The 13,911-nt window shown below is 39.7% G+C and overlaps 1 protein-coding gene across 2 annotated transcripts in view; it reads left to right on the plus strand.

Annotated features, from left to right (window-relative positions):
- Nucleotides 1-13,911, plus strand: part of LOC117554794 (5-hydroxytryptamine receptor 4-like) — a 61,425-nt gene that overhangs the window by 24,624 nt on the left and 22,890 nt on the right. The window contains exons 2-6 of one of the 2 annotated variants that reach the window (XM_034229309.1): nt 3,389-3,470; nt 3,683-3,853; nt 4,523-4,723; nt 5,112-5,265; nt 6,600-7,264. In XM_034229309.1, the coding sequence (XP_034085200.1) occupies nt 3,448-3,470; nt 3,683-3,853; nt 4,523-4,723; nt 5,112-5,265; nt 6,600-7,264 (1,214 nt within the window). In that variant the 5' untranslated portion in view covers nt 3,389-3,447. Of the gene's footprint in view, nt 1-3,388; nt 3,471-3,682; nt 3,854-4,522; nt 4,724-5,111; nt 5,266-6,599; nt 7,276-13,911 lie in introns of both variants that reach the window. The other variant, XM_034229310.1, reaches the window with a different exon arrangement.

Below are 13,911 nucleotides of genomic sequence, written 5' to 3' on the forward strand. Positions count from 1 at the left end.
TCTCTCTGGTCGCTGAAATGGGGAATTGAAATTACGGGCCAAAAGTTGTATTTACAAATTACAAGTATTAAAAGTAAGCAGAGGACACCAAACCAACTGAGACCCGTCTGTCCGCCGCATCTACGCACTGTACAACACACACCTACACACTGTACCACACACACGCCTACACACTGTACCACACACACCTACAGCTCCTAAAGCATAATCAGGCTACAGCCGTTGTGTATTTTATTATGTGAAGCACTAAATGGTCTTAGAAAAATATCGACTCTTTGTTTGTAGTTATCTACTAAACTAAAGCAAATAAAGAGAGTAGGCCTGTTACTGAGTGATATACATTTTACACACTGCTCTGCTTTCTGCACGGACCTCACAGCTGTTCTCTCTGGAAACATCGCGATGCGATGAAAGCAGTTTCTAAAATAATATCAAGGGGATGCATGCAGAGCTGTCATTGGCTGAGATAAGTCCGGCCGTGCGTCACGCCTCCACCGTTCCCGGAAATGCATCCGCAGAGGAGCCGTGGAGGAACCATCAGTGTATCCTCAGTTATAGCTCCTCCAGAGAGCCTCCTCGACGCTCGATCCTCGGTGTGCATTTAGAGAAATGAGATGTCCTTCAAAATGGCGTGCTGAAATTAATTTCCAGGTCACTACCGGAGGACCGAGGAGTCGAAATTTGAGTATTGAGAAGCCTCTTTTTTCTCCCTCCCCGAGGGCAAGCACGGTAAATCTCTCCGGTAGTCCACCAGCAGATGAAAAAAACCCACCTCTCCGCCTCTTCCAAAGAAACGAGCAGAGTGCAGCAGAGTTTCAGTTAGATTTTTTTTCGCTGGTCAACATGTCCGTTAAAGTTTAAATCTTCCGGACAAAATTAGAAAAGTGCCGGTCAAAGGTCTTTTTTGTTATTTATTGAGCTTTAAAACAAATGAATAACGACTCTATATAAGAATATAAGAATAAAAAACGGAGCCTCTCTTTTCCTCCCCCTCTTCTGAGAGCCCAGCAGCTGATCTCTGAGCAGGAGAGGTGGGGAGAGGCGGGGCTATTGCTTCAACGTTATCAGGAAATAATCGGATAGGCGTAAACACGGAGTCGTTTGCCCCCCCAGAGCGTTTCGTTTGCAGATCTACCCACCTTGGGACCCGTTATCGTTATCGTTTTCTGCGTTTCCATGTCGGCCTCGTGTGGCCGAACCGTCTATCTGATAGTGAACTGTAGCAGATACGACCGTTATCATCCTCGTGTGGCCGGGGCTGGGGAGACCAGGGACAGTTGTAACACGGGTCGGTTGTAACACCTTCAATATCTCCAATCACAAACAAGCTAGAGTGATGAAACTCACTCTGCACATGCGCAGTTAGATGGTAAGATCGCTGAGAAAAAAAGGAGCCATGTTTGAATTTCTCGCGTAAGATATCAGTAAAAGTGTGTTTCTGAGGTAAAATATTAACTCAAATTATATGATGTATTTTTTGGATACTGTCTTGAGTTCAAATGTCTAGGAATCCAAACTAGTATTATTAGAATCACTGTTTTGTAAGCTACAAATATAACTAGCTAAATATGGGTCAAGCTAGCAACCAGGCAGGTTCACAGGGGGTGGAAGCAAGACTGGTGGTCCTGGGACGGTTGTAACGGGACGGTTGTAACATGGCACATTTACAATGATGGCTCATTTGCTTGAATGATCAATTGTTCATTCAAGCATACAGTTGTATTGTTGGTTGGTGTGCATTGTCCCTGTAAAAATAAACAGAATATAATACTGTACAGTAGGCCTAAAGTGTGTGCCTGTGTTTACAGTATGCCAAATGTCAGAAAGAGGAAGACAGACAGGGGAGTGCCACTTGCTCTGCTGCAGAGGGCCTCAAATGAAGTTGAGAAGGGAAAATCCTTCAGGGAAGTGGCAAAGTCCCTGGATATATGCCATGTCACCCTGTACCGGTTCCATAAAAAGAGGCTGAAGTTGGAGAGGCAGGGATCACAAACACCCCCAAGAGTAGGCTACTAGACACCAAAGAAGGTCAACAGAGCAGGAGATGCTTTTGAGAGACTACCTGATGGAGGCAGCTGATTTATATTATGGTCTCAGCTCAAAGGAGGTAGGTCTACATAATTAAGGTAGAAGCACCTCTCAGAGAACAGTTTAATCCTTCACAGAGGATGATGCTGTGTGTGTTATCTGTTATCCTGTTCATTGTTTGTTGGAGGATGTGTGAAACCCCATTCAAATCTTGTTGCCTTAGAATTTGACAGCTTTCCCTATTTGTTGTCATGTAGTGTGAAAAAGGTAACCGTTATTAACATGTTACAACCGTGCCTGGCATGTGTTACAACTGTCCCTGTACACAAGGACAGTTGTAACAGTTGAGTTTTTTTTGTAAATACATTTTCCAACCTGTACTTATTTCATAAAAACATCTTAAATACATTGTTTCAGTTGCTGACATATTGATAATGTATAATATAGCAAAATGGCTATCCTATTGTAAATGGTGTTTTACTTATTGGGGAAAAACGACTCGTTGCACCCTCGCTGCGAGGGGGACCCAAGTTCCCATCGGCGAAAACACGTGGGTTTGCTGTCCTCGCTCCAAGATGGTGGAATGAGCTCCCCATTGACATCAGGACGGCAGATAGCTTGCACATCTTCCGGCGCAAACTGAAAACTCATCTCTTTCGACTCCACTTCGAGCGTTAGAACTATTAACGAAGCACTTTTATACTAATAAAGGACTGGCTTACCTAAAGCCAGTTGAGTAGCACTTGAAATGTTTGGCTCTATGAAACCTGATGTACTTATATGATTCTGATTTCTTCAAGGTTGTGTCTTCCTGGTCGAATGTACTTATTGTAAGTCGCTTTGGATAAAAGCGTCAGCTAAATGCAATGTAAAAAAAAAAAAAAGTGTTGCAACTGTCCCTGGTCTCCCCTACTATATGTTTAATTTATGTTCCAGGTTAAATAAGGGTAGGTCAGGCACACTGTCCTCCAACTAGGATTTGCTAATGAATCCTTACAAGCCCCTAGAGCTGATATCTGCCCTTTGACCTCCCTGGACATTGGCGTAAGAAAGGAAATTTCCCCTGTGTTTCTCACTAAGGCTTGGTATTTTTTGTTGCATTGCGAGGACCTAGCTGATGGAATCTGGCAGAGACAGCTTTGGCCTGTTGCAGACTGTTTGCTTTGAAAATATTACAAGCTTTCAAACTTTGATCCCGATTCTTATTTGGGATCACATTTTTGACAAGATAGACAAACAAAAAGATATCCACCAGCACGTCTGCACACTCAGGCCGGCTACTATTTTCAGAAAAATGCAGACCTACTGTGAAAGCCAGAAATATTACATTGCGTGTGTGTGTGTGTTTGTGTCTCAACAGGGCCTTAGCATGGGGTGAAGAGGACTATCCCCTGCTGACCTCAATGCAGATGACCAGTGATGGCCACAGAATCACCTCTACAGTAAGTCATACATTAAAAATAAAACATGTATGAAACGATTAACCAGTTTACATTTATTTTATTAATAAATATTGTTTTAAATATATTTTTTCTAAAATGTCATAAATATACCTAATTAATATGGGTAAAACAATTACAGTACATCCCCGGCATGTCGTTCCCTCTCTCTTTCAAAATAATAGCTTTATTTGTTTGTTTTTGTATTTCTTCAGTTTGTTGGATGACCTCATAAACACAGGACAACAACAGCAGGAACAGCAGCAGGAATTCCTGATTTCGCTGGAGTCGATTATTCTCACTATATTTCTCTCCATTATTATTATAATGACAGTGTGTGGCAATCTGCTAGTCATGGTGGCACTGTGCAAGGACAGACATTTACGGTGAGCTGTTTATTAAATCTATTTTGGAAGCAGCAACAGTTTTCAAAACTGGCAAAAAAAAGGGTCTATCTGCAAAAAACAAACCCTTATTCAAGGTTCTCCCTGTAATTATGAAAACTGACGATGCCTGACTATAATGACTATTTTCGCTGCCATGGAATACCTACTTTATGCAAATTCAATGTCTTTCAATAGCTGTAAAGAAAGAAATTGATCCTCAAATGTATAGCTGACGTTTAAGTTAGATGTGAAAAAAAACAAGGCATTTTTTCCCTGCTATTTGCACTAAAAACACATCCAGCAGTGCTTAAAAAACTCAGTATGCAAACCAAATGTCAAAGCACTCACATTACAAAAATTCTATCCTGAAAAATGTATGTTGTCTAACCCTAACCTCTAGACAGTGAGTGTTGTACCTCGGAAAAACAAGACTTGTCTTAGTCATCTTAAAAAAATGCATTTTAAGCTAAAAATGTGATCAAAACATCACAATGTACTGTCAAGGCATTCAACTTAAATGTTGCCTAAAAACCTACAAAATATTACACATCAGTCAGTCAGTCTTCATTTATAATAGTTAAAGATTACCTTACCCATGAACTATTACTGAATACATGAATGGATAATGTTTTGTTGCTAATTTGTTGTGTCCCCCTGCCATCCTCTCAGAAAGAAGAAGACAAACTATTTCATTGTGTCTCTTGCATTTGCTGACTTGCTGGTTGCATTGCTGGTGATGCCATTCGCTGCCATTGAGCTGATTACCGGCGAGTGGCGATACGGAGAGATCTTCTGCCTGGTGCGAACGTCTCTGGACGTCCTGTTGACTACAGCGTCCATCCTGCACCTCTGCTGCATTGCGCTTGACAGGTTTGTGTGTGTGTGTGTGTGTGTGTGTGTGTGTGTGTGTGTGTGTGTGTGTGTGGTCTAGCATTACTATACTTGTGGGGACCTGAATCTGTTTACATAGTCACGTGTGGGGACTGGCTTCCCTTATGGGGACAAATTGGATGTCCCCATGAGGGGAATCATTAATTTTAGGGTGAAGACTTAGTTAGGTTTAGGGTTAGGGTAAGGTTAAGGGTTAGGGATGTGTTGGTTATGGTTAAGGTTAGGATAAGTCTCCAGGAAATGCATGTAAGTCAATGTAATGTCCCCTGAAGTGATGTATACATGGTGTGTGTGTGTGTGTGTGTGTGTGTGTGTGTGTGTGTGTGTGTGTGTGTGTGTGTGTGTGTGTGTGTGTGTGTTATTCCAGGTACTACGCTATCTGCTGCCAGCCTCTGGTCTACAGACACAAGATGACCCCGGTCAGAGTGGCAGTGATGCTCAGCGGCTGTTGGTTCATCCCCATATTCATCTCCTTTCTACCCATAATGCAAAGCTGGAACGCTATCGGCATCGAGGACATTGTAAGTCCTTAGCTAAGATCAGAATGTATTCTTGTTATTAAAATCTTGCATCAACAAAATATATTTTATGTTCCAACATTTTTTTTTAATAGTATCAAGAGCTCATATAACTCTTTCAAATACATGAAGAAATACTTTTTTTCCTGTGAGGGCAAATACAGCACAAACCTTTCCAATCTAATATTCTCTGTTTTCTAATAACATTGTCCAATGACACGGTAATGCAGTGATCACAAAACAATTCCAGTCCCTGTGGAGGCTCTCTTGCTGCGAGCAAAGACAGCACTTCAACAAGCATTTCCTGCTGGTTCGGATATGTTTTGGCGTGAGGTTATTTCAGAGCTTCCTTGAAATGAGCTGCAGGACTCCCAGAGGCACACGGGGATAGATGAATTTATTTAGCCAGAGTTAATGAAATACACTGCCCTTTTCTCAGTTTTTCAGTCAGGCAGCATCGAAAAAAACAATCATTTGTTTTACAAAAGCTGGATGGATGTCTTAAAGATGCAGACACAATTGCGCAACACTAAATATAACTTATGTCTTTATTTAGGACCGATTTTAGTTGTTTGTTTTGAATGTGTTTTGTCCGTTTATTTCTTCTTTGTTCTCATATTTCGCGAAACAAAAAATCCATTACACCCTTGTTCTGCCACAAAAATGATTTGTTTGAAATTGAAACTGCTTTTTTACGCCAGCTGATACAAAGCCACAATAAATACTTGTGACAAGTTAAACGATATGGTAGACACAGTATGTGTGTGTGAACTGAGATGCTCCATTTCCACTGAGGAAAACATTAATTTCTGGTGATATGGTTATGTTATTGGCTCTTTATGTGTATTAAATGTTCCTAAATTAGGATTTTACATGTTGTGTATACCTAGAGTGTTTCATGTACATGCAGACTAAGGTAGCTCATCAGTACCAATGCCAATATATTACACAAGGCGATAAGATAAAATGACCTTTTCAGCTTTAGAGACCTACTGTACACTTTAATGTGACTCGCTCAAAATGTCCATTAGGACAAAGATATATACATACAATCAGTATTAGTTCAGAATACCACATTATATTTTTCTTTAGCCTAATTTAGCAACACCTTACAAATGTACAGGTAAATATAGTCTCAAATTGGTCTTTATGCTAGGCTAACTGCCTCTTAGCTCCATCTCTACACTCACAGGCAAGACTAGCATTATTAATCCTTGACTGCCGGTCATAATGTCTAGTAATTACATTATTTGGCACTCAAGTGGCATTGAAATGTTCAGAATATCTTGTTGTAACATTGTGATGATTTTTTGTCTGTATCTTCTCAACTTTCCCAGATTGAGGAGAGAAAAGGCTTGGCTGGAGCCTCCAATGACACAAGTTGTGTGTTTCTGGTGAACCGGCCGTACGCCCTGATCTGCTCTGCGGTGGCCTTTTATGTCCCGTTGGCCCTTATGGTCCTGGCCTACCAGCGGATCTACGTCACCGCCATGACTCATGTACGGCAGATTGAGACACTACAGCGAGCCGGCTCTGCCCCTGTGAGTGGACCGACTCCGATGATCACAGTGAGGTCCTCCACTTCCTCAGACCCTACGGATCACTACCGCCTCAGGACAACAATGGCCCTCTCCCCTTCAGAGCAGGCCCCCATAGCAAATAGCCGCATGCGCATTGAGACCAAGGCAGCAAAGACGCTGGCGGTTATAATGGGTTGTTTCTGCCTGTGTTGGGCACCATTCTTCATCACCAACATAGTGGACCCCTTCATCCATTACTCAGTGCCCTGGCAGCTATGGACAGCCTGGCTGTGGCTCGGGTACATTAACTCAGGGTTGAACCCCTTCCTGTACGCCTTTCTGAACCGGGCGTTTCGGAGAGCCTTTCTGGTGATCCTCTGCTGTGGGGATGAGCGGTACGCACGACAGGGGAGCTGCTCCTATGGACAGGTCCACAGAGCGTGCTCTGCTGCATCGGTCAACGGAACGTCAATGGCACTAAGGTAAACACATGGTAAAGGCACATTTGCAGCATTTTTGAATATTTGAGTGTGAATGAATGTGTGTGCTGTCCTGCCTATAACTGTGTAAAAATTCCATCAAAGTAAACTGCAGACTGAGAGCAAGTGGGTTGTTGGAAAGTCTGTTTTTGTATTTATTTATATGTCTTTGATGCTCTTCAGTGTAAAAATGTAAAGCGTGATGGATTGGATTGTTATTTGTTCCTTTGTCAATTTGACAACACAACCGGATACAAGCAACATTTTGTTCACTTGCCGCTTTTTCAAAAGTTAGGCCCAACTGTTGCTGCAGCATTGTACCATTGCTCTGTTGACCTGCAGAAGTCCCATAAACGTAACGTGGACACCACAATTATCAGTACAAGTTAATGATTGGTTGCTGGATTGGGCTGGATAAGATGCCTTTTTAAATCATTTAATTTAGTTTCTCCCCATCCTATAGATCATAGATTGCATTAAACCAGTAGCAAATCAAAAATATCACAGCTTGGTGCAACCTTCATCTTATTTGAATTAAGTAATCATTTCTCATTTAGGCCATGTGTTGGCCCAATGTGTAATTGTTAGATATGAACATGCCGTGCCTTCACTAGGATAATATATTCATGGTCAAAGCAGCTGTGGTGTTCTGCAGATGGAACATTTTACCATAACAATTTCCTGGACTCAGACTTGTTACAAATGAATTAAATAGTAATATCAGCCAGTTTTCAGCATAGTGTGAACTTGTACTGTATGAAGTCTGCTCTTGAGCTATGTCATATGCATTTTTTTTGTTATGTCCGATTAGGAAATATACAAAAAATGTAAGCTTTGTTCCAGTTGTTGGCACAGATTCAGAATATGTTGTGTACAGCAATGAGGAAGCTGGGAAGGTAGATGGAAACATTTGTGAGCACAGACAGTAACAACGGCATGTAGCAGGAGGGAGTCACAATAATCTGAATCAAAGGGGCTGACAGTGAAAGTAGGTAAGATCCTAAGGATTGCCTTGTTCTAACAATTGTAATCATACCTTACTAAGAGTTTAATTGTGTTGATGAGTATGGCTTTAGCAAAGGTAAAAGCCAGTTTGGAAAGGTTGGTGCATTGATGAAAGTGAGATTGGGACAATGGAAACAGATTTAGCAAATAATTTAATTTTCCACTTTATTTTAGACCCTCAGAGGTTCATCTGACTTTCTTGACCAATTTTGTCAGCTTGTAAACATTTTTAAATGGGCAATACATTTGGATGAAAACCAGTTCGGCTCAAAGTGAAACGTCTCAACAACTAGCTCACTCAATGGAATGCAATCATATTTTAATTATAAGTATAACTTCTGAGATCCCCCGACTTTTCTTCTGGCGTCGTCACCAGGTCAAATATTTTATGTGTTCACTTTGGTTTTGGATTTACAGATGCTCTGTGTTCAGTGATGATTAGCTGATGTTAGCACGCTTAAATGCTAGACTAACAGTTAACATGGTCAAGTAGTTTTTTATACAAGCAAGTGTTACACAGAGCCTTAACCTCATATCCAGGAAACAGACGGCGGTCATAATAATCTTGTGTGTATAATAGTAATGATGTTATCGGCTAAAAAGTTCACATAGACGCAGATATACGGGAATTGTTGTTTAACTATCATATCTTCTGTGTTATTGTTACACTATAGAGTGCCACAGTGACGCGTCCTAAAACCCGAAAGTAAACCCGGAAGTAAAAACGCAATGCAATTTCTCCATAGGATTTTGGAAAATAGCTCGAAATAAGGTCTGTGGTTAACACACATTTAAGAGACAGATCACGTTTTGTTCAGCCGGATAATATCCACATGTCTATCCTACTTTTATAATTTTCGAATCATAAATCTAGTCGCCAGAAGCAAAATGCTAACGTTATGCTATAAACGAACTACAGCAGGGTCGCTGCTTCAACGTCACGCCAACTTAAGATCCATATTCAAAACCACAGATTCAAAATTGTACACGTTGAAGCGTTTGTTTTAACAGTTTGCAGGAGGCAGTTACTTGCTTTCAAGCAGAACACGGGGGAAAACAAATTTACACGTGTTTACGTGTTCGGTGTAATGACGTAAAACTTCTGTAGTCCTATTCAGCCACTTGTTAACAACCATCGTTTTTCAGACACGTAAACTCTTCAAAAATCACCAGTGGGGTCACTGCTGATGGATTTAATGTCGTAGAACAAAACGTGATCCGTCTCTTAAATGTGTGTCAACCACAGACCTTATTTCCAGCTATTTTCCAAAATCCTATGGAGAAATTGCATTGCTTTTTTGTCGAAGGAACCGGAAGTGGTAAAATGCTAACTTACTTCCGGATTTTAGGACGTGTCACTGTGGCACTCTATAAGGATGTCAGGAACTACAAATAGGCCTATGTCCTATGACTTTATTGCCGTTGTATTTATTGCCTTGATAGAGCCGTCAGTAATAAACTGACACCTACAGTACTCTTATGAAATGCTTGTTGACTTGAAAGTAAACTACATGTTGCTGTAAAATATATGAGTCATCTTAAGTCGTTCGTCTATGGAGCCGTAGAGTTTTCTTTCAATCTTTGAGCCATCTGAGTTGTGGTACAATTAATGGACTTCCGGAAGGAAAGATTGAACTTTACAGCCTTTTTAGTTATTTTCTCGACAGAAGGATTTCTGTTGACGTGAATGGTGATGATTAAGTTGACGACTGTGTTTGTGCTCTCCTTCCAATGGGGATGATGGAGGAGGTGACCTGCTTGTGTCTGCACTGTTTAACTTTAACACAAGTGCTCCACCATCGCAGAGAAACAGAGGGAATCACATACGCACTTACACACACACACACAAAGCTGACAATTTTTTTATTTCTTATACAAACTACATGGCATGTGAGGGAGACCTACCGATATGGTCTAAAAATGTGTATTTGCATGCATACACTTACTCAGTGCTATGTATGTAAGCAAGTCCATGTGTATTCCAGTTGAAAAAAAAGAAGGCTGATAGTTTGTCTTTGCTCTTTGTTGTTGTAATGTGTATAATGTGTGTGTGTGTGTGTGTGTGTGTGTGTGTGTGTGTGTGTGTGTGTGTGTGTGTGTTGTGTGTGTGTGTGTGTGTGTGTGTGTGTGTGTGTGTGTGTGTGTGTGTGTGTGTGTGTTTCTGAGGTGTCTGTGGGATTTCTTTAGGGCTTTCTATCTTTGCGTGTATAGGAAACAGAAAGGCAAACAGTGTTAACTCCAATCTGATGTCCTCTCTTAAAATCTGTCTCAGACAAAAAACAGACTCAGACAATCAGATTACAGCTGGCAGGATACTGGAAACTGAAATTACTCAAGGAATCGTAAGTTATTTTGTCTTTGAGCTTTTGGGTGTTAGACCCAGAATGTAGGCGGATGGTATCTGCTTTTGTGTTCACTGTGCTGTGGTAAAATCACCAAAAAGTGTATTTTTCATTCCTGTGTGTGCTTGTGGTAAGTGCCAAAACATTGGACAGTGTGTTAGAGTAAGACTTACGATTCAAGATTTGGTCAGATAAGTAATGGTTGGAAATGAAAGCCATACGACCCTTCCTAAAATGTCAAATATAGTACAATAAAAACAAAATATATTTAATAAAATAGTGCAAGAGACATTATCGTAAATGCGGGTAATCCAACCCAGTCTCACGGCATTTCGTGTTCACCAACACGATTTTTAATCTATTGATTCGTGTTCACCAACACGATTTGCCCCTTTTTTCCGTGTTGCACAGCACGATTTTAAAAGCAATGTATTTCTACTGCCTGCAGCACGTCTTTTTCTCCGGTCGGGTCGAGGAAGACCGGAAGCTGTGTGGTTCATAAAAACATGTTCTTACTCAATATCAAGCCACAGTTATTACTTTTATTTGAAATCGTATAATTTCGGACTTTTGTTGCCGTCTGTGAGGAAAATAAATGGGGCTCAGAGCCTCAGGATACTGAAATCTGTATTTTTTAAAATCTTTTTTTCCTTCTAATTTGTTATTCTTTTCAAAATAACACACTGTTATTTACTCACCAATAACACACAATTATCCTTGCTTTTATTTATTGGTTTAATTCCATAATCTCGGGCTTTTTTGGCGTCCGTCAGGAACTGAATTTCAAAATAAAAATAACCGGAAACAGACGATTATTCGAGCGATTACCCAAGATCCTCAGCTATGGTTTTAAGCTCGCTTATTGGATGTTTTAGCCGCAATGCATGCTGGGATTTGTTGTTTATATGATATGAAATCCGGAAAACATTTTAAAAGAATAAAATAATACTTAATTCCGAGCGCTCTTGCTTTTCTCTTTGAAAGTCATCACATAACGGCATTGTAATACACGGTTCGGCTGCATTGTATATTACAGATCTGCCGTAGTTCTTTATTTATAGAGCCCTGATGAGAAGACCTTTGGAAAAACTGAGAAAATGCCGCCGAAACTGAATACTTGACGTGGATCATAAATATATTCAACAATTAAACAACATCTTCAATTTATCTTCACACAATACGTCTCCTTGCAGTATCAATACTAATTCGGCTGACTTTTACATTTGATCTAATTCACAGATAGGTTATATTTACACCATAACGGTGCACAGCTGATATAAAAGGACTGTCGTTTTTAAAGATATTACTGATTTTCTTTGAATGTAAGAATGTAAATACTGAGTCTGAAATAGTATAGCAATATGCTGTAAAATTATGTGAAAGCATGCATAAAACTACACATTTTCAGAAAACAAAAGTGTATAAATATAGAATATAAAAAATCAAGAAGATACTATAAGTGATCTCTACAATAAAACAGTTTAGTGCAGAATGTACAAAGATATTAATAGGAGGAGGTGCAAAACAGAAAAACGAATGAACCTTTATTTAAAACATTAAATAACAGATTAAGGTCTTCTTTTAAATAAGAAAAAAACGTTGGGGGTATCTATCTACAGATAAATATTAAGCCTGACAAAGTACTTAACGTCTAATATATTGCTTTCCTGCAATGTTAACTATGTTGAAGCACTTATTTTAACTGATATTATACATATGAATTATACTCTTATGTATGTAGATAGAATAAGAAATGTACAGAATATGACAGTTTAATGGTGGAGGTACACACATATTGATAGATGTCTTGTAATGCACTGTTGAGGAACCTGTGACCCAAGTGTTTCATTCATTGCATAACTACACCGTAGTTGTGTATATGATATGTCAATAAACCTTTGAAAATCTTGAAAGGGATGTGCAAAATAGCCATAATATACAGTCTTTAATTAACTATTAGTAGAGAATAACGAGTAATGAATATACTTTATTACTCGTTTCCATTCATGTCAATTGCAGATAGCCTACATGTTTAGTCTTCTCAAGCACCAACTATCAAATATCTCTCCTGATTGTTGGCAATTGACAATCACCTTACCTGAATTTTACTCAGGTGTAACTAAAGTCTGATTTAAGGGTTGTTTATATTTCACATAATTAATCAGAATCTGCAAAGTAACTCAAATAAATGCAGTGGAGTAAAAATACCAGGTTAACCTCTGAATTGTAGTGGAGTAGAATTATAAAGTAACAATGAGCTGTCATGTGGGTATTAATGCTGCGCATTATGGACACAAGCGATTTTCACCCATTTATTAATTATATGTTTTACATTTGATAACACCAATGTGTTTAATACTGGCAACTTCTAATTGTGGGAAAAATGAAAACGTTCAGTAGACGTCCCATAGAACATTTTGCGAAACACAATAGCCAGCATGTGTAGTTCTGGGGGGGCGTTCGATTCCAGTTTTGGATAGTCTGGCGTGGTTTCGTTCCATTTCACACAGCTGTTTGACGCTCTGCGTAACCTTACGGGGACTGTAGTCCTAAACGATAGCTGGGGATTATGGGTAGTGTAGTGTCTTCGGCAATCCTAAACTCAGAAATGTTGACAATCGCAATGATGCTCGAAATGTCCCTTATAGGCCTACGTCTGTTTCCGGTTATTTTTATTTTGAAATTCAGTTCCTGACGGATGCCAAAAAAGCCAGAGATTATGGAATTAAACCAATAAATAAAAGCAAGGATAATTGTGTGTTATTGGTGAGTAAATAACAGTGTGTTATTTTGAAAAGAATATCGAATTAGAAGGAAAAAAATATTTAAAAATACAGATTTCCGTATTCTGAGGCTCTGAGCCACATTTATTTTCCTCACAGACGGCAACAAAAGTCCGAAATTATACGATTTCAAATAAAAGCAATAACTGTGGCTTGATATTGAGTAAGAACATGTTTTTATGAACCACACAGCTTCCGGTCTTCCTCGGCCCGACCGGAGAAAAAGACGTGCTGCAGGCAGTAGAAATACATTGCTTTTAAAATCGTGCTGTGCAACACGAAAAAAAGGGGCAAATCGTGTTGGTGAACATGAATCAATAGATTAAAAATCGTGTTGGTGAACACGAAATGCCGTGAGACTGGGTTGGGTAATCAGTAAAAAAAGCACATAATGTAAATGGGCCCAACAGAAGGCATATTTATTTTTGCCAAGACAGCACCTATAATAAAACCAACCTAACTCGAGTATTGTGGCAGAGGAGTATCAAACGACCATTTTTTCTTTTTTGGAGCCAGAGGT

This window comes from Gymnodraco acuticeps, unplaced genomic scaffold (assembly GCF_902827175.1).
Source record: "Gymnodraco acuticeps unplaced genomic scaffold, fGymAcu1.1, whole genome shotgun sequence".
NCBI lineage: Eukaryota > Metazoa > Chordata > Actinopteri > Perciformes > Bathydraconidae > Gymnodraco > Gymnodraco acuticeps.